The sequence below is a fragment of the Ambystoma mexicanum genome, chromosome 5q, assembly GCF_040938575.1.
Source record: "Ambystoma mexicanum isolate Mex_15411 chromosome 5q, UKY_AmexF1_1, whole genome shotgun sequence".
Lineage (NCBI taxonomy): Eukaryota > Metazoa > Chordata > Amphibia > Caudata > Ambystomatidae > Ambystoma > Ambystoma mexicanum.
In genome coordinates this window covers 1,338,327,535-1,338,354,220 of record NC_090933.1, presented here as the reverse complement: position 1 = coordinate 1,338,354,220, position 26,686 = coordinate 1,338,327,535, and the positions used below count along the sequence as shown (strand labels likewise).

Genomic DNA, 26,686 nt, shown 5'->3' with positions numbered 1-26,686 from the left:
GGGGAACCTCTCTTACTTATTCCCTCTCTTTCTCTCTGTCTTTGTGCGCAGGTTACTCCTCCTGTGTGCCTCGCCTTGGGCTCATTCCTTACCTCCTCCCAGGCTTCACCTTGTGTCTTCTCTCTGATTCCCGCTCCATGCCTTGCCTTGGGCTCCTTCCTTCACTAGATCCAGGCATCACCTTGTGTCTTCTCTCTGACTCCTCCTCCATGCCTCGTCTTGGACTCATTCCTTCACTAGATCCAGGCATCACCTGGTGTCTTCTCTCTGACCCCTCCTCCATGCCTCGTCTTGGGCACATTCCTCCACTCGTCCCAGGGTTCACCTTGTGTCTTCTCTCTGACCCCTCCTCCATGCCTCGTCTTGGGCACATTCCTCCACTCGTCCCAGGGTTCACCTTGTGTCTTCTCTCTGGCTCCTCCTCCATGCCTCACCTTGGTCTCGTTCCTTCACTCGTCCCAGGCTTCAACTTGTGTCTTTTCTCGGATTCCTCTGTACCTCGCCTTGACTCCTTCCTTCACAAATTCCAGGCTTCACCTTATGTCTTCTCTCTGACTCCTCCTCCATGCCTTGCCTTGGTCTTGTTCCTTCACTCGTCCCAGGCTTTACCTCGTGTCTTCTCTTTGACTCCTCCTCTGTGCCCCGCCTTGGGCTCATTCCTTCACTCATCCCAGCCTTCACCTTGTGTCTTCGCTCTGACTACTCCTCCGTGCCTCGTCTTGGGCTCATTCCTTCACTCATACCAGGCTTCACCTTGTGTCTTCTCTCAGACTCTTCCTCCATGCCTCGCCTTGGGCTAATTTCTTCACTCGTCCCAGGTTTCACCTTGTGTCTTCTCTCTGACTCCTCCTCCATGTCTCACCTTGGGCTTGTTCCTTCACTTATGCCAGGCTTTACCTTGTGTCTTCTCTCTGACTCCTCCTCCATGCTTCGCCCTGGGTTCACTACTTCACCCGTCCCAGGCTTCACCTTGTGTCTTCTCTCTGACTCCTTCTCCGTGCCCCACCTTGGGATCATTCCTTCACTCATCCCAGGCTTCATCTTGTGTCTTCTCTCTGACTCCTCCTCCATGCGTTGTCTTGGGCTTATTCCTTCATTCGTCCCAGGCTTCACCTTGTGACTTCTCTCTGGCTCCTCCTCCGTGCCTCGCCTTAGGCTCATTCCTTCCCTTGTCCCAGGCTTCACCATGTGACTACCCTCTGACTCCTCCTCCATGCCTTGCCTTGGGCGCATTCCTCCACTGCCCCATGGTTCACCTTGTGTCTTCGCTTTGACTCCTCCTCCATGTCTCACCCTGGGCTCATTCCTTCACTCGTCCCAGGCTTCACCTTGTGACTTCTCTCTGACTCCTCCTCCATGCCTCGTCTTGGACTCATTCCTCCACTCGCCCCATGGTTCACCTTGTGTCTTCGCTTTGACTCCTCCTCTGTACCTCCCCTTGGGCTCATTCCTTCCCTCCCTCATCCTAGGCTTCACCATGTGACTTATCTCTGACTCCTCCTCCATGCCTTGCCTTGGGCGCATTCCTCCACCCGCCTCACGGTTCACCTTGTGTCTTCGCTTGGACTCCTCCTCCATGCCTCTCCCTGGGCACATTCCTCTAATAGTCCCAGGGTTCACCTTGTGTCTTCTCTCTGACTCCTCCTCAATGCCTCGCCTTGGGCTAATTCCTTCCCTCGTCACAGGCCTCACCATGTGACTTCTCTCTGACTCCTCCTCCATGGCTCTACCTGGGCTCATTCCTCTACTAGTCCCAGGGTTCACCTTGTGTCTTCTCTCTGACTCCTCCTCAATGCCCCGCCTTGGTCTTGTTCTTTCACTAGTCCCAGACTTCACCTTGCATCTTCTCTCTGACTCCGCCTCCGTGCTCAGCCTTGGGTTCATTCCTTCACTCGTCCCATGATTCACCTTGTGTCTTCTCTCTGACTCCTCCTTCGTGCTCAGCTTTGGGTTCATTCCTTCGCTCGTCCCATGATTCACCTTGTCTCTTCTCTCTGACTCCTCCTCTGTGCCTCGCGCTGGGATCATTCCTTCACTCGACCCAGGCTTCATCTCGTGTCTTCTCTCGGACTCCTCCTCCATGCCTCGCTCTGGTCACATTCCTTCACTCGTCCCAGGCTTCACCTTGTGTCTTCTCTCTGACTCCTCCTCCATGCCACGTCTTGGGCTTGTTCCTTCACTTGTCCCATGATTCAACTTGTGTCTTCTCTCTGACTCCTCCTCCATGCCTCGTCTTGGGCTCCTTCCTTTACGAGTTCCAGGCTTCACCTTGTGTCTTCTCTCCGTGCCTCATTTTGGGCTCATTCCTAAACTCGTCCCAGGGTCCACCTTGTGTCTTCTCTCTGACTCCTCCTCCATGCCTCATTTTAGGCTCATTCCTCCACTCGTCTGAGGGTTCACCTTGTGTCTTCTCACTGACTCCTCCTCAGTGGCTCGCCTTGCGTTCATTCCTCAACTCGTCCCAGGGTTCACCTTGTGTCTTCTCTCTGACTCCTCCTTTGTGCCTCACCTTGGGCTCATTCCTTCACTCGTCCCAGGTTTTACCTTGTTACTTCTCTCTGACTCACTCCTCCCCCGTGCTTCATCTTGGGATCATTCCTCTACTCGTGCCAGGCTTCACCTTGTGACTTCTCTATGACTCCTCCTCCGTGCCTCATCTTGGGCTCATGCCTCCACTCGTCCCAGAGTTCTCCTTGTGTCTTCTCTATTACTCCTCCTCCATGCCTCGTCTTCAGCTCATTCCTCCACTCCTCTGAGGGTTCACCTTGTGTCTTTTCTCAGACTCTTCCTCCATGCCTCGCCCTGGGCTCATTCCTCACTCGTTCCAGGCTTCACCTTGTGTCTTCTCTCTGACTCCTTCTCCGTGCCCCACCTTGGGATCATTCCTTCACTCATCCCAGGCTTCATCTTGTGTCTTCTCTCTAACTCCTCCTCTATGCCTTGTCTTGGGCTTATTCCTTCACTCGTCCCAGGCTTCACCATGTGACTTCTCTCTAACTCCTCCTCCGTGCCTCGCCTTGGGCTCATTTCTTCCCTTGTCCCAGGCTTCACCATGTGACTACTCTTTGACTCCTCTTCCATGCCTTGCCTTGGGCGCATTCCTACACTCGCCCCACGGTTCACCTTGTGTCTTCACTTTGACTCCTCCTCCATGCCTCACCCTGGGCTCATTCCTTCACTCGTCCAAGGCTTCCCCTTGTGACTTCTCTCTGACTCCTCCTCCATGCCTCGTCTTGGACTCATTCCTTCACTCATCCCAGGCTTCACCTTGTGACTTCTCTCTGTCTCCTCCTCTGTGCCTCGCCTTGGGCTCATTCCTTCCCTCCCTCATCCCAGGCTTCACCATGTGACTTCTCTCTGACTCCTCCTCCGTGCCTCGCCTTGGGCTCATTCCTTCCCTTGTCCCAGGCTTCACCATGTGACTACTCTCTGACTCCTCCTCCATGCCTTGCCTTGGGCGCATTCTTCCACTCGCCCCATGGTTCACCTTGTGTCTTCGCTTTGACTCCTCCTCCATGCCTCGTCTTGGACTCATTCCTTCACGCGTCCCAGGCTTCACCTTGTGACTTCTCTCTGACTCCTCCTCTGTGCCTCGCTTTGGCTCATTCCTTCCCTCCCTCGTCCCAGGCTTCACCATGTGACTTATCTCTGACTCCTCCTCCATGCCTTGCCTTGGGCGGATTCCTTCACTCGCCCCACGGTTCACCTTGTGTCTTCGCTTGGACTCCTCCTCCATGCCTCACCCTGGGCTCATTCCTTCACTCGTCCCAGGCTTCACCTTGTGACTTCTCTCTGACTCCTCCTCAATGCATCGTCTTGGACTCATTCCTCCACTTGTCCCAGGGTTCACCTTGTGTCTTCTCTCTGACTCGTCCTCCATGCCCCGCCTTGGTCTTGTTCTTTCACTAGTCCCAGAATTCACCTTGCATCTTCTCTCTGACTCCTCCTCCGCACTCAGCCTTGGGTTCATTCCTTCACTCGTCGCATGATTCATCTTGTGTCTTCTCTCTGACTCCTCCTTCGTGCTCAGCTTTGGGTTCATTCCTTCACTCGATCCAGGCTTCACCTCGTGTCTTCTCCCAGACTCCTCCTCCATGCCTCGCCCTGGGCTCATTCCTTCACTCGTCCCAGGCTTCACCTTGTGTCTTCTCTCTGACTCCTCCTCCATGCCTCGTCTTGGGCTTGTTCCTTCACTTGTCCTATGATTCAACTTGTGTCTTCTCTCTGACTTCTCCTCCATGCCTCGTCTTGGGCTCCTTCCTTTACTAGTTCCAGGCTACACCTTGTGTCTTCTCTCTGTCTCCTTCTCCGTGCCTCATCGTGGGCTCATTCCTCCACTCGTCCCAGGTCCACCTTGTTACTTCTCTCTGACTCCTCCTCCATGCCTCATCTTGGGCTCATTCCTCAACTCGTGCCAGGCTTCACCTTGTGACTTCTCTATGACTCCTCCTCCGTGCCTAATCTTGGGCTCATTCCTCTACTCGTGCCAGGGTTCTCCTTGTGTCTTCTCTATGACTCCTCCTCCATGCCTTGTCTTCGGCTCATTCCTCAACTCTTCCCAGGGTTCACCTTGTGTCTTCTCTCTGACTCCTCCTCAGTGCCTCATCTTGGGATCATTCCTTCACTCGTGCCAGGCTTCACCATGTGACTTCTCTCTGACTCCTCCTCTGTGCCTCGCCTTGGGCTCATTCCTCCACTCGTCCCAGGCTTCACCTTGTGTCTTCTCTCTATCTCCTCCTCTGTTCCTCATCTTGGGCTCATTCCTTCACTCGTCCCAGGCTTCACCTTGTGTCTTCTCTGTGACTCCTCCTCCATGCCTCGTCTTAGTCTCATTCCTCCACCGTCCCAGGGTTCACCTTGTGACTTCTCTCTGACTCCTCCTCCGTGCGTCACCCTGGGTCATTCCTTCACTCGTGCCAGGCTTCACCTTGTGACTTCTCTCTGTCTCCTCCTCCGTTCCTCATCTTGGGCTCAGTCATTCACTCGTCGCAGGCTTCACCTTATGTCTTCTCTCTGACTCCTCCTCCATTCCTTGTCTTGGGCCCATTCCTTCACTCGTCCCAGGTTTCACCTTGTTACTTCTCTCTGACTCCCCCTCCGTGCCTCATCTTGGGCTCATTCCTCAACTCATGCCAGGCTTCACCTTGTGACTTCTCTATGACTCCTCCTCCATGCCTAATCTTGGGCTCAGTCCTCAACTCGTGCCAGGGTTCTCCTTGTGTCTTCTCTATGACTCCTCCTCCATGCCTTGTCTTTGGCTCATTCCTCCACTCCTCCCAGGGTTCACCCTGGGTCTTCTCTCTGACTACTCCTCAGTGCCTCGTGTTGGGATCATTCCTTCACTCGTGGCAGGCTTCACCATGTGTCTTCTCTCTGACTCCTCCTCCGTTCCTCATCTTGGGCTCATTCCTTCACTCGTCCCAGGCTTCACCATGTGACATCTCTCTGTCTCCTCCTCCGTTCCTCATCTTGGGCTCAGTCATTCACTCGTCGCAGGCTTCACCTTATGTCTTCTCTCTGACTCCTCCTCCATTCCTTGTCTTGGGCTCATTCCTTCACTCGTCCCAGGTTTCACCTTGTGTCTTCTCTCTGGATCCTCCTCTGTGCCTCGCCTTGGGCTCATTCCTTCCCTCATCCCAGGCTTCACCATGTGACTTCTCTCTGACTCCTCCTCCGTGCCTCGCCTCAGGCTTCACTATGAAACTTTTCTCTGACTCCTCTTCCATGCCTTGCCTTGGGCGCATTCCTCCACTCGCCTCAGGGTTCACCTTGTGCCTTCTCTTTGACTCTTCCTCCATGGCTCGCCCTGGGATCATTCCTCCACTCGTCCCAGGGTTCACCTTGTGTCTTCACTCTGACTCCTTCTCCATGCCCCACCTTGGCATCATTCCTTCACTCATCCCAGGCTTCATCTTGTGGCTTCTCTCTGACTCCTCCTCCATGCCTCGCCTTGGTCTCATTCCTTCACTCGTCCCAGGCTTCACCTTATGTCTTCTCTCTGACTCCTCCTCCTCTGTGCCTTGCCTTGGCTCTTTCCTTCACTCAAACCAGGCTTCACATTGTGTCTTCTCTCTGTCTCCTCCTCCGTGCCTCATCTTGGGCTCATTCCTTCACTCGTCCCAGGCTTCACCTTGTGACTTCTCTCGGACTCCTCCTCTGTGCCTCGCCTTGGGCTGATTCCTTCCCTCATCCCAGGCTTCACCATGTGACTTCTCTCTGACTCTTCCTCCATGCCTTGCCTTGGGTACATTCCTCCACTCGTCCCAGGGTTCACCTTGTGTCTCCTCTCTGACTCCTCCTCTGTGCCTCGCCTTGGGCTCATTCCTTCACTTGTCTCATGTTTCACCTTGTTACTTCTCTCTGACTCCTCCTACGTGCCTCATCTTGGGCTCATTCCTCAACTCGTGCCAGGCTTCACCTTGTGACTTCTCTATGACTCCTCCTCCGTGCCTAATCTTGGGCTCATTCCTCTACTCGTGCCAGGGTTCTCCTTGTGTCTTCTCTCTGACTCCTCCTCAGTGCCTCATCTTGGGATCATTCCTTCACTCGTGCCAGGCTTCACCATGTGGCTTCTCTCTGACTCCTCCTCTGTGCCTCGCCTTGGGCTCATTCCTTCACTCGTCCCAGGCTTCACCTTGTGTCTTCTCTCTATCTCCTCCTCCGTTCCTCATCTTGGGCTCATTCCTTCACTCGTCCCAGGCTTCACCTTGTGTCTTCTCTGTGACTCCTCCTCCATGCCTCGTCTTGGTCTCATTCCTCCACCGTCCCAGGGTTCACCTTGTGTCTTCTCTCTGACTCCTCCTCCGTGCGTCGCCCTGGGTCATTCCTTCACTCGTGCCAGGCTTCACCTTGTGACTTCTCTCTGTCTCCTCCTCCGTTCCTCATCTTGGGCTCAGTCATTCACTCGTCGCAGGCTTCACCTTATGTCTTCTCTCTGACTCCTCCTCCATTCCTTGTCTTGGGCTCATTCCTTCACTCGTCCCAGGTTTCACCTTGTTACTTCTCTCTGACTCCCCCTCCGTGCCTCATCTTGGGCTCATTCCTCAACTCATGCCAGGCTTCACCTTGTGACTTCTCTATGACTCCTCCTCCATGCCTAATCTTGGACTCAGTCCTCAACTCGTGCCAGGGTTCTCCTTGTGTCTTCTCTATGACTCCTCCTCCATGCCTTGTCTTTGGCTCATTCCTCCACTCCTCCCAGGGTTCACCTTGTGTCTTCTCTGGGACTCTTCTTCCGTGCCTCGACTTGGGCTCATTCCTTCATTCGTCTCAGGCTTCACCTTGTGTCTTCTTTCTGTCTCCTCCTCCATGCCTCGTGGATCATTCCTTCACTCGTCCCAGGCTTCACCTTGTGATTTCTCTCTGACTCCTCCTCCATGCCTTGTCTTGGTCTTATTCCTCCACTCGTCCCAGGGCTCACCTTGTGTCTTCTCTCTGACTCCTCCTCCGTGCCTCATTCTGGGTCATTCTTTCACTCATCCCAGGGTTCACCTTGTGTCTTCTCTCTGTCTCCTCCTCCATACCTCGTCTTGGGCTCATTCCTTCGCTCCTCCCAGGCTTCACCTTATGACTTCTCTCTGACTCCTTCTTCTGCTCTCTTATTCGCCCCTGATGTGTCATTCCCCTCCTTCTGGTAATTCTCTGCTCCACCTCTCCACGTTGTTCACCGTTCTTTTAAATTATTGTCGTGATTTGCCCTTTACCTTTTATTTAGGTGCATCCTCCAAAGGCACCTCTCTATCAAGGGCTGGCTACTTCACCCCATCCTCTGTGGTTCCTTAAGTTCTCTCACCTTCACCTCCTAGGCACCCCCTAAACCAGTGCTAACTGGAGGAGCATCCCTTCAGCAATGGGGCGAGAGGACAGACCCGAAGCAGACCTATAGATACCAGAATATCTGCCAAGGGTGGCTTGCGCGACCGCGACAGTGGACGACATGAGCTTTCTGGTCTGCAGTAATTGAACTGAAGGCGTGTGCAGGAATCTGATGTCCCAAATGAACAAGACATCCTGATGTGAGGAGCAAATGCTAAAGCCTGTACTGGTTTGCTTTGCATTCTGGCATTCTGCAAATGGGTCCACTTGAGATGGCTGCAGCCGCTCCCCAGGGGTCTACTCTATCAAGGAATAGTCCAACGCTCATTGTTTGCTTGTAAGAGGTATGCAACTTGCTGTTTTGAACTATGGGAATGAAATGTGCAGTGCTGTGAACAATCAGTGTTTTGTGCTTGTGGGTCGAGCTACTAGCTTTGTGCAATTTTAAGAGAATACAATTGACGTTTTCTTTCACTAATTAATCAACTCCCTGCTGTGGTGCGCCACGCGCCATGGAATCAGTTCTTTCACGTCACGTCCGTTAACTTTAATGGACACTGTGGTGAACCAGAAGAAGGAGTCATACTAGGATGCTGCATTTTATATGGTTTTTAATTAAAATAACCCCCAATAAATGATATAAGCAATAGCCTACCTTGCCCTACCGCTCTGAAGGAAGTTCCCTTCTTACCAAACGAAAACTAATGGTGCTCGTCAAAGTTCTCAAAAGAAATAGTCCTTAGTCCAAATCCTAATAACTAGCTGGCGCTACCAGTTAGAAAGGAAAAACCAATGAAGGAGGCCAGCGCAATGGCCTCAGTTATTTGGCTTCGGCCTGGCCCAACACTTGGATCTCTTTTCCAAGAAGAAGGTTTTAAAAGTTTATCAAATGCGGATCTCTATCGACAAAGTGCATCAAGAGTTCGTATTACAGTCCACAGCCTGCCTACAGGTTCTGTACGCCAAGGGTCCGGCTTTAGCTATATTCCATGCGGGCTCCTTTTCTGAGGAACGACAAGAGATATAACTCCACCATTTCTCACTTGCTGCTCGGCAGTATCTTTTGCATTGCTTTTAAACATTGGAACCCTCAGGTTTCTCTGTCCGCCCAGTTCTGCGTGTTTCTAGGACTCCCCAAAGTCCTTTGGCCCTCTGACTTGCTTTAGCAGGGCCTTGGTGTGGCGTTTGCCCCTTTGGGTTATCCGGGCTTCCTTAACCCTTTTCCAGGTTCTGATGCTACAGTTTCCCCTCCCAATGGCGTTACCACTTCGGTAGTGGTCTCTTCCCTTACTCTGCCCGGCTCAGCAGTTACTGTACTTCCTATGCAGAGATCAGGGATCTGACTTCTCTGCTGCGGCCTGGTCACAGCATCAGTTAACAAGCCCCACGCCCACCACGGATTCTGTGTGGTTACACCATCATGTGAGACGGTCGCTTTACTGTGTCTGTGTCTCTCCTGACTTTGGCTTCTTGGCCTGTCAGGACGCCAGCCTTCTGGCATCTTTCTAGCGATTCATTCGCTCTCCACGCTAGCGCTGGCTCTGTGGTCAAGTGTGGCTCTGCCCGTCCAGGATGTCCTCCAGTCAGAGTGGGAACCTCTGATGGAAGAACCCTATGCTAATGGCTCTGACCCTACACCCGTTCCAGGAAGCACAGGAGGGATGTCCCGGTCACGTGACACCAGGGTAAAAAGAGGGCACGGCCTTCAGGATATATATTATCCATGACACTGTTCCAAATACGCGTTAAAAGGTTACTGGTGCGAGACCCTGTGGCGGGCTTCAAGACTTCCTGCAAGGAGCAGCAGGAAATGTACGGATGGGAGCAAAGTTCCACGGAGGACAAAAGGACCCATTCCATAACTACGTGGGGGGGGGCCTGTTCCCCCTTAGCCCCTGTGGTGGTTGCACATATGGTCCAAAAGTATCCCCATCCAGCAGTTCTCCCCTCTGGGCCCTAACATACGGATATATGTCTTAAATAAAGCAAGCATTGGCAAGGCCAATAGTTTTGGCGTTCACTGCTGTTGCATTTTGCATTTATAGGCACCAGGGTGCAAGGAGGAGGGTGCAAAGTTTCAAAGGAGGATGCGATAAGGGGTGCAGGTGTGCAAGAGATGGGAAATAGAGTGAGGGAGGAAGCGATTGAGAGAGGGTACCATCGATGATGAGCAATAGGAAATATGAGCAAGAAAGTTTGAGAGTGAGAGGGTAAGAAATAAAGCGAATGTGTGAGAGGAAGGCTGAGAGGGATTAGAGTGTGGGATTTGTAGAGAGATTTGGGTGGAGGTAGAGCGATTGGGGTAAGGAGCGGTCTTTCTAAATCAATCTTTTTTAAATCAATTATTAGTAATCTATTTTTTCACTTAGTACCACTTTGTTGTGTTTCAATATTTGTCTTTGGGTTCGGACACAAGCCCACCACCTGTCACACCACACCCAAGGGGGACATGATCTTGCCCAGGAGAGTTGCTGCCTTCTGCAATCAGATTATGTCTGGAACGCACGGTCCTCATGCGCAAGTGCACCTAAGAAAATGACCTTAGCTAAATACAAGGAATGCGGCAATACTGCGCTCATGTATTAGAGTGCTGTGAGGAACCTGAGAGCATCCTCACTTCTACTCCCCCTGAGTCCTCCTCCCAGGGGGCCAGGGAAAGAACATCGCTCTTGGATCCCTACCCTGGCAGTAGATATGCGAGGGAGGATCACCTGGGAGGAGGGAACTTGGGGATTGGGGAGAGGATGTGTTTGAGTGAGACATAGTATCCCCCTTTCCCTTGTAAAAAGGAACCCTAAATTCCCCCTGCCTTTGTAGGCTATATTCAGTCTTTGCCCCTTTCTTCTACTCAAAAGGTCCCACTGTCATTTCACCTTAAGACTGGGACGAGTAAGAAACAACTGTGAGTTATGCACACCTCCATTCATTCACACCACTTTGGAACTGAGACGAGGAAGAGGGCTTTGGAGGAGTTCCATTGTAATAGCTAGGCATGTCCAGCTACTCAGCCTAACCATGGTCAGGCAATTGAAGTGAAGGACTTACATCTGCAACCCTTTAACAGGTCACAGGTATATAAAATGGGTGACTACACAGCATTGAGAGAGAGGCTGGGAGAGAGACGGCCTGGAGAACGAGACACGGGTTGCAGAAGCGGTGCAGGCTGGAGAGGAACATTCTCGAGGGAAGCCGTGCTAAGCAGGAGTGCGAGAGAGATGCTGGGGCAAAATCTGGCCATGAGAGGATCGAGAAGCCTTCTGCCCTCTCTGCCCAGTGTCCACATCAGGAGCTGTGGGGGACTGAAGCCTCTCGATTGCCGACGGCCGCAGAGAGAGAGAGAGGTGCTCTCCGTAGCTTCTGCTGAGGGAATGCAGAGCTACAAGCTTGAATATTCCATGGCGGTGAGCGCTGTTCGTTCGGGCTTCAGCGAGGAAAAGGCAGCGCAAAAAGAAGCCGGGAAACAGAACCAAGACGCCCGGACGAGCAGTCAAATACCAGTGAGTATAAAGAAGGGCACACTCATACCGGTGCGCTCTGTGGGCTGGAAACAAGCATATCTGAATGCTGAGCAAACTGAAAACTATTAAAATTGCTGTGAGAGTTCAAACCAAGTATTTTTGAATACCGAACAAGATGTAGTGTTAAAATAATACTTTGAGACGTGCAACAAGCCCTATTGAATACTAAACTAACTGAAAGATATGATGAGCATATGTGAATACAGTACGAGAGCAAAGCAAGTGCAAGCAAGTGCAAGCAAAGTGGTGGAAAAGGGTGTACACCATGGATAGAATTGTATGAGATACATGTTGTGGCAAAGCCAAGAGACTGCCAAGGAGAATCGGAAATAAGTGTTAGCCAAGGACACAGGTTCAGAGAGAGAACCTGTGTTGGCGTAAACCTGAAAACTACAGACGCATAACAAAGAGCCTAGCGTTATCAGTTGCGTGACCTGTAATGGTGGACCGCGTGGTCAGACAACTGTGGTCCGACAACTGTGCCTAGACAGCGTGACCCCTACTTGAAAGAGCCAAGGAAAGCAAATGTAAAGAAGCTTGTATTGTGTAATGGTTGCAGAAGTGCATGAGAAAGGCAGATAGAGAGCAACCCATATGAACTATTGAGAAGCCTGGATGACTAAGGAGTTGAATTGGAACTGTTCTGAAAGCCAGGAGATTTGAACAGATCATCATGTTGAAGCTTGAAGAGCTGACTTCTTGGGCAAGGGAATCCCAAGACCTTCTGAACTGTTCTGAACTTGGGGAAGGGGAAGCGGAGTATAAGCCAGGAGCTGGAAGAAGCTGGGAACTTTATTTTGAACACTATTTCTTTTGCTCCCGACATCCCTACACATTATGTATGTTTAGTTGTGAGGGCAAGTACAGGTTTTGGGCACAGACAGTCCTTTGAGCTGAACTTCCTGACACAGACTATCCTTAGTTTACGTGAGGTAAGGAAATCTCACCTTGGTATAGGGCAAGTTAGGCCTTACTCCATCCTGACCTTTAAGGAAAATAAAACATTTATTTAGAAAATGGAATCTGTTGTCTGTGTCTTACTTCATGATGCCTTCACAGTACACAAGCCTCTACCATGTCACAAGAACAACATAACCACGATCATGAGGCTTGGGGTGGTATGTTTGCAATGTTCTTGACGTTGTACAGGTTCTAGAATTGCCTGCGTGTCTGCAAAAAAGGACCCATCCAGTATCAAAGCGTCTGGAGGTATGGGGTGTAGAGGGAGCGGGCCAGTGCAAAGATCAGAGTTTGCAGCAGAACCAAGGTCAGATAAATAATTTGGGACATAGCATGTTGAAAAGCAGGACCTGCACTGAGGGCCCACTGTCTTCATAGAGTGACACACGTGAAGGGTCCCTTCTAGAGCCCTGGGGTCCCCCCTTCACTGACTAACGTTTCACCAGCGCAGTGAAAAGCCCTGGAGGAGGAACAAAGGCCATAAGCAGTGGGTAGCAGACCCTCACTTCCTCCCCATCGTCAGCTGTGGGCACTCCCTGACCAAACCCTCAGAGGATAAACAAAGGCCATAGGCAGTGGGTAGCAGACCCTCACTTCCTCCCCATCGTCAGCTGTGGGCACTACCTGACCAAACCCTCAGAGGATAAACAAAGGCCATAGGCAGTGGGTAGCAGACCCTCACTTCCTCCCCATCGTCAGCTGTGGGCACTCCCTGACCAAACCCTCAGAGGATAAACAAAGGCCATAGGCAGTGGGTAGCAGACCCTCACTTCCTCCCCATCGTCAGCTGTGGGCACTACCTGACCAAACCCTCAGAGGATAAACAAAGGCCATAGGCAGTGGGTAGCAGACCCTCACTTCCTCCCCATCGTCAGCTGTGGGCACTACCTGACCAAACCCTCAGAGGATAAACAAAGGCCATAGGCAGTGGGTAGCAGACCCTCACTTCCTCCCCATCGTCAGCTGTGGGCACTACCTGACCAAACCCTCAGAGGATAAACAAAGGCCATAGGCAGTGGGTAGCAGACCCTCACTTCCTCCCCATCGTCAGCTGTGGGCACTACCTGACCAAACCCTCAGAGGATAAACAAAGGCCATAGGCAGTGGGTAGCAGACCCTCACTTCCTCCCCATCGTCAGCTGTGGGCACTACCTGACCAAACCCTCAGAGGATAAACAAAGGCCATAGGCAGTGGGTAGCAGACCCTCACTTCCTCCCCATCGTCAGCTGTGGGCACTACCTGACCAAACCCTCAGAGGATAAACAAAGGCCATAGGCAGTGGGTAGCAGACCCTCACTTCCTCCCCATCGTCAGCTGTGGGCACTACCTGACCAAACCCTCAGAGGATAAACAAAGGCCATAGGCAGTGGGTAGCAGACCCTCACTTCCTCCCCATCGTCAGCTGTGGGCACTACCTGACCAAACCCTCAGAGGATAAACAAAGGCCATAAGCAGTGGGTAGCAGACCCTCACTTCCTCCCCATCGTCAGCTGTGGGCACTACCTGACCAAACCCTCAGAGGATAAACAAAGGCCATAAGCAGTGGATAGCAGACCCTCACTTCCTCCCCATCGTCAGCTGTGGGCACTACCTGACCAAACCCTCAGAGGATAAACAAAGGCCATAAGCAGTGGGTAGCAGACCCTCACTTCCTCCCCATCGTCAGCTGTGGGCACTACCTGACCAAACCCTCAGAGGATAAACAAAGGCCATAAGCAGTGGGTAGCAGACCCTCACTTCCTCCCCATCGTCAGCTGTGGGCACTCCCTGACCAAACCCTCAGAGGATAAACAAAGGCCATAAGCAGTGGGTAGCAGACCCTCACTTCCTCCCCATCGTCAGCTGTGGGCACTACCTGACCAAACCCTCAGAGGATAAACAAAGGCCATAAGCAGTGGGTAGCAGACCCTCACTTCCTCCCCATCGTCAGCTGTGGGCACTACCTGACCAAACCCTCAGAGGATAAACAAAGGCCATAAGCAGTGGGTAGCAGACCCTCACTTCCTCCCCCATCGTCAGCTCTGGCGACTACCTGACCAAACCCTCAGAGGATAAACAAAGGCTATAAGCAGTGGGTAGCAGACCCTCACTTCCTCCCCATCGTCAGCTCTGGGGACTACCTGACCAAACTCTCAGAGGATAAACAAAGGCCATAAGCAGTGGGTAGCAGACCCTCACTTCCTCCCCCATCGTCAGCTGTGGGCACTACCTGACCAAACCCTCAGTCTTTTTAGTCTTGACCCCATAGCATTTGTCTTACCTCACACCGCTATTGAAAATGTGGTTTCCATTGGCCGTTCTAAGCCTGATCCTACCCAATCGCAGTGATACAGAGAATAGGAACGACTAAGGGACAGAGAGGCATTACATCTGCCAGAAACACGGAGCAGAGTATCTTAATCTAAATGTTCCACTTGTGAACGGCAAGTAGTGGTACGAATGAGAAAAAGGTGTAACTGTATCAACCGTATCCTTTTGTCTTTGTGTTACAGAGCTGGGGCAGATCATGAAGACCTTGAAGCTGTATGATGCTGGGGCCCATGATGACCATGACCACAGCCATGATGGCCATGACCACAGCCATGATGGCCATGACCACGCACATGATGGCCATGATCACAGCCATGATGGCCATGACCACGCCCATGATGACCATGACCACAACCACATCAACACCACGTCTGCGGCCCTGTCTGTCCACCGGCGCAGCCTCCACAGGGCGGAGGAGCTACATGCACATGAACACAGTGCAGGCAAGGTATGAACCCATTTCCGTTCCTGGTGCCCCAGTTCCCCTGGGGCTCAGGCTTTCTTCTAGCAGTTTCCAATAGGCTCTCACTGCTATAGGCCAGTGTGTTGTGATGGGGTCCCTCACAACCTTTTACACTGCCTACCATGGCTTCCGGGATCCAATCGACGCACACATAGCATGTGTACGCCTCTGTGCTCTGTATATTAACCCATTGCGTCCCCCTACAAAGAATTGAGTCGTTATGGGTATAGCGGGCATACCATCATAAGGAGGACCAATCTCAGGTGCAAACCAAAGACTTCCCAGAGCTCCCCACCACAAATACCAAACAATTTAGCACAAGACCTCAGATATCAGCTCGACACCACAAATTCTCATGCATAGTCTCAACTCCCCAGGCAATACCACCTATGCTTACAAATGATCTCCAATACTGACCCAGTAGAACACATACCCATGTAAGACCATGTACACTCACCCAGTATACATTATACTCACAGAAGCACTCTGGCCAGTAACACACACCCATACTTGCTAATTTGTTAGAGTGTCTTCTGCCATTTGAGTGGCCGCTTGGCACTAGGTCCTGTAAGAGAGAGGGCAGTTGTGGTCTTACTGGGAAGAGACAGAGAGGCAAGATGCAAAACCCGATGTGTTGGCATGCAAAGCAGATGGAAACTCATTGTTGTCTCTGCACCAGCAAGACTCTAAGTGAATTGTGATTGGGCATGTGGTGTATCTGGTGCCAGACCAGACCCTGTGGTGGACCAACTGATTGCATGGCATGATTTTAACCTTAGTTCATTTGTATATAGTGTTTGTTTGAGATACATCTCCATAGGGGCTATCACAAAACAGACTGTTCCTCCCGACAAGCGGCCTAAGTACAAAGTAACAGGATGGGTCACACCATACGAGGTTGGGGTCTCTAGTGAGGGAGATACACCCTTTCTCTGTAAACAGATGTGATGCCCCACTCATTGGGAAGCACTTTCTCCAGGTCCGTTCAGTCCGTTCAGTTTGCTCGACCAGGCGTACAAGGAAGGGGTCCTGGGGAAAGACCTGTGGCTTCTTATTCATCGACTACACAACTTGTTCCCCTCCGTGGTTGATATCTCTAGTGGGGATAGTAGTCTCCTCTACATTATCTAATTTCCACACCGTCACAATGATATAGCCCTTGCCTTACTTAAGGGATAGAGTGCCATTCTCAGTAATAAGGAGTATAGTGCCCTTGCCTTACTTAAGGGATAGAGTGCCATTCTCACTAATAAGGGTATAGTGCCCTTGCCTTACTTAAGGGATAGAGTGCCATTCTCACTAATAAGGGGTATAGTGCCCTTGCCTTACTTAAGTGACAGAGTGCCATTCTCAGTAATAAGGGGTACAGTGCCCTTGCCTTACTTAAGGGATAGAGTGCCATTCTCACTAATAAGGGGTATAGTGCACTTGCCTTACTTAAGGGATAGATTACCATTCTCAGTAATAAGGGGTATAGTGACCTTGCCTTACTTAAGGGATACAGTCCCATTCTCAGTAATAAGGGGTATAGTGCCCTTGCCTTACTTAAGGGATAGAGTGCCATTCTCACTAATAAGGGGTATAGTGCTTTTACCTTACTTAAGGGATAGCGTGCCATTCTCAGTAATAAGGGGTATAGTGCCCTTGCCTTACTTAAGGGATAGAGTGCCATTCTCACTAATAAGGGGTATAGTGCCCTTGCCTTACTTAAGGGATAGAGTGCCATTCTCAGTAATAAGGGGTATAGTGCCCTTGCCTTACTTAAGGGATAGAGTGCCATTCTCCTTAATTAGGGATATAGTGCCCTTGCCTTACTTAAGGGATAGAGTGCCATTCTCACTAATAAGGGGTATAGTGTCCTTGCCTTACTTAAGGGACAGAGTGCCATTCTCACTAATAAGGGGTATAGTGCCCTTGCCTTACTTAAGGGACAGAGTGCCATTCTCAGTAATAAGGGGTATAGTGCCCTTGCCTTACTTAAGGGATAGAGTGCCATTCTCAGTAATAAGGGGTATAGTGCCCTAGCCTTACTTAAGGGACAGAGTGCCATTCTCACTAATAAGGGGTATAGTGCCCTTGCCTTACTTAAGGGACAGAGTGCCATTCTCAGTAATAAGGGGTATAGTGCCCTTGCCTTACTTAAGGGATAGAGTGCCAATCTCACTAATAAGGGGTATAGTGCCCTAGCCTTACTTAAGGGTTAGAGTGCCATTCTGACTAATAAGGGGTATAGTGCCCTTGCCTTACTTAAGGGATAGAGTGCCATTCTCAGTAATAAGGGGTATAGTGCCTTTGCCTTACTTAAGGGATAGAGTACCATTCTCACTAATAAGGGGTATAGTGCCCTTGCCTTACTTAAGGGATAGAGTGCCATTCTCAGTAATAAGGGGTATAGTGCCCTTGCCTTACTTAAGGGATAGAGTACCATTCTCACTAATAAGGGGTATAGTGCCCTTGCCTTACTTAAGGGATAGAGTGCCATTCTCACTAATAAGGGGCATAGTGCCCTTGCCTTACTTAAGGGATAGAGTGCCATTCTCACTGATAAGGGGTATAGTGCCCTTGCCTTACTTAAGGGATATAGTGCCATTCTCAGTGATAAGGGGTATAGTGCCCTTGCCTTACTTAAGGGATAGAGTACCATTCTCAGTAATAAGGGGTATAGTGTCCTTGCCTTACCTAAGGGATAGAGTGCCATTCTCACTAATAAGGGGTAAAGTGCCCTGCCTTACTTAAGGGATAGCCTGCTTTTTTTTTATTTTATTTTTTTTTATTGTGATATAACCACATTACCACATTGTGATATATTACACATTCAAAAGCAAAACATATATACATGCAAACATCATAAAATAAATTATATCTAGATAACATTTAAAACTAATTCATCACAATCTTATAAAGTTAGCATATTAAAATTGAATTCATCACATCAATATCTAATTTTCCTATAAAACAGTTTTCCCCCTTACTTCAACAATCAATCAACAGTATTCTGACGATATAAAACCTGTCAATTGCAAAACCCTTAAAATATTTAGGGTCAATTTTGTTTCATGGCCCGCAATCATTCTTTCCCAGAAAGTGTCGGAGGATAATCTATCCAATGACCCAACTGAATTCCCTAAATGTTCCACCCTAATTTTCCAAGTGCCTTTGCAGAATCTTAGCAGGTGCTCTAAAGTTTGTTTGCTTAAATCTGAGCATTCCGTGCATAGACTCCGGGCCCCTTCAGTGACTCCCCATTTGGTTAATACTGATCCAGTTTTAATCAAGTTTAACCGTACCCTCATAAAATTTTGTCTCCCTTTAGGGTTAGGGAACTTCATCAAGTATCTTGGTACAATACCCTGTTTTTTCCCGTACTTAAAAAACCCTTCAGGAATAGAGGATGATCTCACCAAATCCCCTGTTGAAATCCAATCTCTCAAAGATAAGGACTTCTTAACTTTCAGCGGGTTTGAACTCAGTGTTAATTTATCTGATTCACAATAAGTCAGCAGATTTTCTGCCGTCTTTTTGAGTTCTATCAAAGTTAGTGAGGAATCAAGATTCATATTTTCTAGGAGATTTCCATATAGTGTATTAGTCATTGGCACAATAATTGACCTATACAAGGAAAGAAGTTTCCAATCAACTGCGTATTTTAAAGATTTTAATCCTAGCTCATATCTGAGTGTTATTGTATGTAATCCTTTAGGCAATCCTAATACCTGTTTCCAAATATAACCTTCTATTTTTTGCCAGTCTATTGACCACAACGAAGGTTTGGCTTCAATTCCGTACAATAGTACCGGGATTACTTTGGCCACATAGAAGTTTATAACAGGCATAATCGAAAATTTACCATAAAGGCTGGCAATCTTCTTCATCTGGGCTATTAGTTGTGTCCCTTTAGCCAGGATTTCACCATACTGTTTGCCAACTGTAGGGGTCGCATACACAGTAATGCCCAGATACATTACTTCTTTTACCACCGGTATCTGGTTACTGCCAATTGACCACCGATATTTTGTTTCTTTGCGACCTTTCTGCTCAAAAATTACAATCTTAGATTTGTCAGGGTTTACAACCAAGTCATTTAATTTCATGTATTTGTCGAGGGCATTCAACAATCTTTGTAGACCGATTGGAGTCCTGTCAAGAAGGACTATGTCGTCCGCATACATAAGCCATCTTACGGCCAAGGACCCCACCTTTGGGCTTATTAATGATGAGGATTCTAGGGTGGCTCCAAAATCTCCCAAATAAAACTTAAAGAGAAATGGAGCCACCATACAACCCTGTCTGACCCCCCTATCTATACTTATATATTCTGACAAATATCCATCCATATTTAATCTTACTCTGGCTGTATTTCTTTCGTGAAGTTTTACTAGTATATTAATTAGAGTTTTAGGTGCCCCTTTCTGTTCCAATTTGCTCCAAAGTTTATCTCGATTTACCATGTCAAAAGCACTTGACAGATCGATAAATGCTCCATAAAGTCTTCCTTTATTATTTTTATCTTTCAGATTTGATAATGAGGCTAATATTATACCATTCAGAGAGGTTGAATGGCCTCTTCTAAATCCGGTCTGCTGTTTAGGGATTATGTTATTTTGTTTCGCCCATGTTTCAAGTTCTCTTAATATCAGACTAGTAAACAACTTGCTTTCCACGTCAAGCAATGTAAATGGCCTGTAACTAATAGGGTTTTTGCTATCCCCCTTCTTGAAAATCGGGATTATAATTGCGGTCTTCCAAGAAGATGGAATTATTCTATTTGTAATCACTTTCTTGTACAAGATATATAGGATTTCAGCCCACAATGGGCCTCATTACGACCCTGGCGGTAAGGGGTTAACGCCAGCGTTAGCTGCGCTGACCCCTTACCGCCAATTACGAGGTCCCCTAGCGCCATGGTGCTTTTAACACCTGCTTTTAGCAGGTGTTAAAATCCATGGCGCTAAGGGACCATGGAGTTAATTACGCCACCGTAATTTACGGTGGCGTAATTAACGCCTTCCCCACTCCCATTATGCCCTATGGGGCAAAAATGGGAATGGGGAAGGGTAAATGGGGATTGGGGACTTACCGCCCCGCCTAGGTCGGAATGGGGCGGTAAGTCCGCCAACCACCATGGCGTAAACGTAGTTTACGCCATGGTGGTAAAGTCACGGCCCAGGCGGTAACTTACCGCCTGGGTCGTAATGAGGCCCAATGTCCCATTTCCTTTGAGGACTTGATAAATTAGACCATTTGGGCCCGCAGATCTCGACGCCGAGGATTTTATGATCAAATTCAAAATATCCTCTTTGTCAAAGTTTAAACCCCAATTTCCGTTGTCACCTATATATTTTTGTCCTCCCACTGGTTCCTGGTATTTTACGACGAAATAGGTTAGCCAACTTGCTTCCGACACATTTTTCGTCTGAGCAATGGTTTGGTGTATTTGGGGAGCATTTACTAGTGACCAGAAGTTTCGCGAGGAATTATTTTGTAATGCACGCAGCATCTCTTCCCCATCTTTCTGCCATAGTTCTTCTCTATGTTGTCTAGACCAACTCTTCAGATCATTTTTAATTTTTTTTGATTCTATCTCTAGTTCTAGTACGCTTTTAGCCCGTTTCTTAGCGAGTCTTAACTGTATTTGCGTCTCGCGTTTTTTTACCCAAACTGCTTCGTAAAAAAAGTGTTTGTGCACTCGCTGAAAACCCTTCTGGGTACTTAACGGGGGGTCAATTGACCACAGGAATTCATGAAACCGTGATGGGTCACAATGCTGATGCAGAATATTTTGATCTCCCCAGTTGGAAAATCCATCCAGGGCTTTGTTTAACCGCTCCCCTTCCCTCTTGTATTTTACCAACCAATTTCTCTGTGCATTAACTTCTACTCTCTGGTCCCAGATCTCTATTTTTTCCTCACTACACCAATTTAAATGTGCAACTAATCGCTTATGGTCACTTGTTCCACCATCGGCCACTGAGAAATGTATACAAGTATCGAAGCACTCTGTTCATAAAAGCATATAATCCAATGTCGATTATGATGAACCCCTCTCCCACGTTGTAACCGATGGAACATCACCTTCTATGGAGCCATTTAGGAATTTTAAATCCCAATCCTCAAAGAAGTTCGACCACTTTCTCCCGTTATTTGTTACTTCTTTCATTTTCCCTGTATGGCATTTGGAATTGATACATTGCGAATTTAAGTCTCCTGCAACCAATATATGTGCCCCAGGGTACGTTATATTAATATCACAAAGGGTTACCGCAATTGATTCTAGAAACTCTAAGAGTTTTTCCCTCACGGGGTTCCAATACAGGTTCACAATTATTATCTCCTTAGCTGGAGAGCTTTTGAGGGGAGTGACCACTCTCACCACCAGAATTCCTTCCTGTTTGCAGGATAACATTGATATTTCTTTAAATAAAATCTTTCTACAGGCGATCAGCAAACCTCCCGTCGGTCTACCCTTGGCTTTACAGTTAGCTGGTTGTGCTATCAGTTTAAAGCCTTCGAGTTCCGGGATGTTTACTAACCATGTTTCCTGTAACAGGATCAAATCGTTTCCCCCAAATAACAACGCACTCATTTTATTATTTTTAAATGAACTGGATCCCCGAGAGTTCCAACTAGTGATCCTCAATTTGTCACTATTAAAGAGACCTCTGCGATACACCCAACTTCTGGCAGACTTGCATAATTATCTCTGGTAACATTGACCAAGATGGTGTTTGTAACCCTTCATTGATGATATTTTCATTTTTTCCCCGATGGGTTTCATGCAGTGAGGAGATATTTCCCTGGTTTAACTCGTATTCCTCAGTTTCGATCGTTTCTATTGCGTGAGATGGCAATTGCTCATATACTTCCAAACCCACCTCCCTTAATCTTTCTTGTAAGTTTAAAAAAGCTTTTACCCGCAGTTTAGAAACAAATCCAACTTCAACTAAGCTGATACACTCTGGTTTAGGGAAACGAACATATTCAATGTCTTTTGTTGAGAATAAATATAATTCTGGAAGTTTTTTAACTAGTGATAGAATCGAACTCCTATTCAGTGGTATACCAGACTTTCGATTTTCCTCATTAGTAAACCAAAGTCTCGGCATTGCATATGGATTCGGATCATCTTGGGGATTTGTTATTCTTTCAATTACCATTTCGGAGGATGAGTTTCCCACCAGGACGTTCATAGTCTCTTCTCTTCCAACCTCTTTGGATTGATCTTGGTAGTCCGTATTCGATGTTGATGTTTGAATACGTATTGTGTCCTCTGCATGACCCATCCTAGAACTTTGGGTGACCACCAAATCTCCAGTCTTTGTTTTTGTTTGATTGAATATTGGAGCAATTCTTAAACCAATCTGGGTCTGCATTGGTACTTTAAATGCATTTTTCTGTTTTTGAAGAAATATAGGAGCTATTTTTAACAACTTCCCTGTAATCTCTGATCTAATCGAGTCGTGTTGTTGTTGATTTCTGTCCAGGTCTGTAATTTTCCTTCTGTTTGAGTACTCATGGATTTCTTTACCATGTGTACATCCCCCTCTGCTTCTGGAATTCTATCAGTATCAAGTATTTTCCTTTGTTGTTTTTTGGATGTATTTACCCTGGCAATTTCTTGTTGTGGAGAATCATTACCCTTGCTCCTACCATCTTTATCTGAGATCTTTTGATTCTCATTGATTTTCGCAGGATCTAAAATCCCCTTGACGAAGCTATTTACCTTTGATTTTTTTGATCTAATATTCTTCACATTTTTTGTTTTCTTTACTTGTCGACCTCGTGATTTTGAATCTGTATTATTTTGCTTTTGGTTCTTCCGCCTTTCTCTTCTCCGTCTTTTATAGGATTGTTGCGAACTCTTCTTCCACATATAGCTGTTTTCTGCCTCATCTTCATGATTCTCAATAACTTCCCGTCGGTCTTCCGCCAGCTGTTCCACCGTTGACTCAGCAATCTGTGCCAATCGGCAGAATTCTTCCATTGCTGATTCGGATAAGGGAGTGTCATCCACAAAAGTATTCAATTCAGGGACTAAGTCTTTTGTTTTAATTGCTAGATCTTGATTTAATGAAGAAGTCGATACATTTCTTTCATTCATTTGCAATAACAAATCTTTGATCTCCTTATTCTCCCTCATTAGAGAAGTCATTTGGTGCTTAATTTCCATTAGGTCTCCACTATACTTTGTGAAGCCATCTTCCATCTTTATCATCATGGGCAGAACTGAACAATTTATTACATTATTTTGGCCTACGACTGAAAATTCAAGTTGTTCAATATCCTTTGTCATTTCCATTAAAATCCCTGTGTGGGCCTGCACATCTCTTTTTAGAAGGTCAAAAACCTTCACCAAGGAATTTAGAACAAAATTTAAAGCCGAGAGAGAGGAATCACCATCATTAGGGTCTTGATTCTTGTTTCCCTGTGTCATACTTGGTATTTGCACCGGTTGATCTAGTAAAATTCCATCAGACACGACCGTGTCCCCTCTCGATACCACTGTTGAGTTTAATCTTTCCTCATGTGGTTGTAGATTCTGAGCCAAACTCAACAGATGATTTGGGGTCCTTGAAAGTTCCATAACTGGGATGAGTAGTTCAGATCCACTGTTCTCCGTTTGTAAGTTGATATTTTGATTTAAAAGTTTTAAGGAATGTGGCATAGGTCCATTTAAATTTTCTTGTACAGATTTCTGGAAATAATAATCAATAGTCCCTTTTATATTGGTTGATGTCAAAGTAAAGTCTTTCGACTGTCTAAATGGGGTGTTTCTTGTTGAGTCCCTTAAAACTTCTCCCTCCGTTAATTTATCCACTTGAAGTTCTTGATGAATTTGTGCCTCTATTATGTTGTTTTTTCTTGTCGAGGCAATCGGAGTTTGAGAACTTACGGGGTTCACATCCTCATGCAGGGACTTTTCAATTTAGGAACCATCCCACTCTGGAGCTCTTAGATCATCAACGTGTTGTCCACTCCTTAAATTGTAGCGGGCCATTTCTTACCCCTTCGTTGTCTGTGAGAATTAGGCCAAAGAAAAATGGGGGATCAAAGGAGTAGAATCTCCCACAGTCGCCCCCCTTTTTAACTTTATATTGCCTAAACCGGGCCCCAGCCACTCCCTTTCAACTGTCCGCTCCAAATTGCCCAGGCTCCAAAATTCCTGTCAGCGAACTGCAGACTATCTCAGATTAATCTCTGAGGCTCTTGTTTAAGGAGGCTTATAGAGGGGCTTACAGCCAGTGGCCACTGCTGTCTAATGCTAAATTGCAACAGCCCACCACATACAGGATAAGAGTTTCTGTTCTGCAACCCTTCAAATCCTCAACCCACTACCCTTTATCAATGCCTGTATCAATATTTTTATACAGGCCCGAGCCCCGGTTCAATCACCGTCTCTCCAGCAAGCTCAGGCTCATACTCAGGTACTGATGGAGGAGGAGGAAATTGGCTCTAACTTGGGCTCGAGCACAGACAGTTACCAACTGTTACCAGACAGTTACCATGCTCAATAGTCCATGGAATGACACAAAGAATGCAAAAGGCACCGATGGTGCAAATAATACAGACCTCGCTGTCGGTGTCTGTGGAGCAGATCAAAGTGGCTGCCGCTAATTTGGCAAATTGGCTACGCGTCTAAAGACCCACCAGCACTGATACGAGGCCTCCAAGCGTAACACCGTACCTCTGCGGGATCGCTGGGCTCGCAGCCGCAGGCTGCCTCAGGCCACCGCGGACACCCACCTCTGTGCCTCGCGGGTGCGCGGGTACGCCTCGATACACGAAATCTGTAGAAGCTCAGTGCCGGTCCGGTCTGAGCTCGTTCTCTACTTTTTAGCTCCGACGCCGCCGTCTGCTCAACGTCTGTTAGAAAGAATGAAAGGATTTCCTGGGACTTCCTGGGGCTTCCTACTAGAGGAAAGGACCCACACACACACGCTTGCACGTCACCGGCAGTCAAGCCGCACTGAGGATCTGTACGATCGAGCCACAAGTGTACAGAATGTCAGCCGCTTCCGACCACTCGTCAACAGCTGTGTTACAGAGATGAAGTACTTAAGGGATAGAGTACTATTCTCACTAATAAGGGGTATAGTGCCCTTACCTTACTTAAGGGATAGAGTGCCATTCTCTCTAATAAGGGGTATAGTGCCCTTACCTTACTTAAGGGATAGAGTGCCATTCTCAGTAATAAGGCGTATAGTGCCCTTGCCTTACTTAAGGGATAGCCTGCCATTCTCACTAATAAGGGGTATAGTGCCCTTGCCTTACTTAAGGGATAGAGTGCCATTCTCAGTAATAAGGGGTATTATGCCCTTGCCTTACTTAAGGGATAGAGTGCCATTCTCCTTAATTAGGGGTATAGTGCCCGTGCCTTACTTAAGGGATAGAGTGCCATTCTCAGTAATAAGGGGTATAGTGCCCTTGCCGTACTTAAGGGATAGAGTGCCATTCTCACTAATAAGGGGTATAGTGCCCTTGCCTTACTTAAGGGACAGAGTGCCATTCTCACTAATAAGGGGTATAGTGCCCTTGCCTTACTTAAGGGACAGAGTGCCATTCTCAGTAATAAGGTGTATAGTGCCCTTGCCTTACTTAAGGGATAGAGTGCCATTATCACTAATAAGGGGTATAGTGCCCTTACCTTACTTAAGGGATAGAGTGCCATTCTCACTAATAAGGGGTATAGTGCCCTTGCCTTACTTAAGGGATAGAGTGCCATTCTCACTAATAAGGGGTATAGTGCCCTTGCCTTACTTAAGGGATAGAGTGCCATTCTCACTAATAAGGGGTATAGTGCCCTTGCCTTACTTAAGGGATAGAGTGCCATTCTCACTAATAAGGGGTATAGTGCCCTTACCTTACTTAAGGGATAGAGTGCCATTCTCACTAATAAGGGGTATAGTGCCCTTGCTTTACTTAAGGGATAGAGTGCCATTCTCACTAATAAGGGGTATAGTGCCCTTACCTTACTTAAGGGATAGAGTGCCATTCTCTCTAATAAGGGGTATAGTGCCCTTACCTTACTTAAGGGATAGAGTGCCATTCTCACTAATAAGGCGTATAGTGCCCTTGCCTTACTTAAGGGATAGAGTGCCATTCTCAGTAATAAGGGGTATAGTGCCCTTGCCTTACTTAAGGGATAGCGTGCCATTCTCAGTAATAATGGGTATAGTGCCCTTGCCTTGCTTAAGGGATAGGGTGCCATTCTCACTAATAAGGGGTATAGTGCGTTTCCCTTGCTCAAGGGATAGAGTGCCATTCTCTCTAATAAGGGGTATAGTGCCTTTACCTTACTTAAGGGATAGAGTGCCATTCTCACTAATAAGGGGTACAGTGCCCTTGCCTTATTTAAGGGATAGAGTGCCATTCTCACTAATAAGGGGTACAGTGCCCTTGCCTTACTTAAGGGATAGGGTGCCATTCTCAGTGATAAGAGGTATAGTGCCATTACCTTACTTAAGGGATAGAGTGCCATTTTCACTAATAAGGGGCATAGTGCCCTTGACTTACTTAAGGGACAGAGTGCCATTCTCAGTAATAAGGGGTATAGTGCCCTTACCTTACTTAAGGGACAGAGTGCCATTCTCACTAATAAGGGGTATAGTGCCATTACCTTAC

The 26,686-nt window shown here is 47.9% G+C and overlaps 1 protein-coding gene across 1 annotated transcript in view; it reads left to right on the top strand.

The window, feature by feature from the left end:
• The window catches only part of SLC39A4 (solute carrier family 39 member 4), a 524,681-nt gene that overhangs the window by 74,137 nt on the left and 423,858 nt on the right, over positions 1 to 26,686 (top strand). The window contains exon 4 of the mRNA XM_069621954.1: positions 14,787 to 15,052. Within this exon, the coding sequence (XP_069478055.1) occupies positions 14,787 to 15,052 (266 nt within the window). The remainder of the gene's footprint in view (positions 1 to 14,786; positions 15,053 to 26,686) is intronic.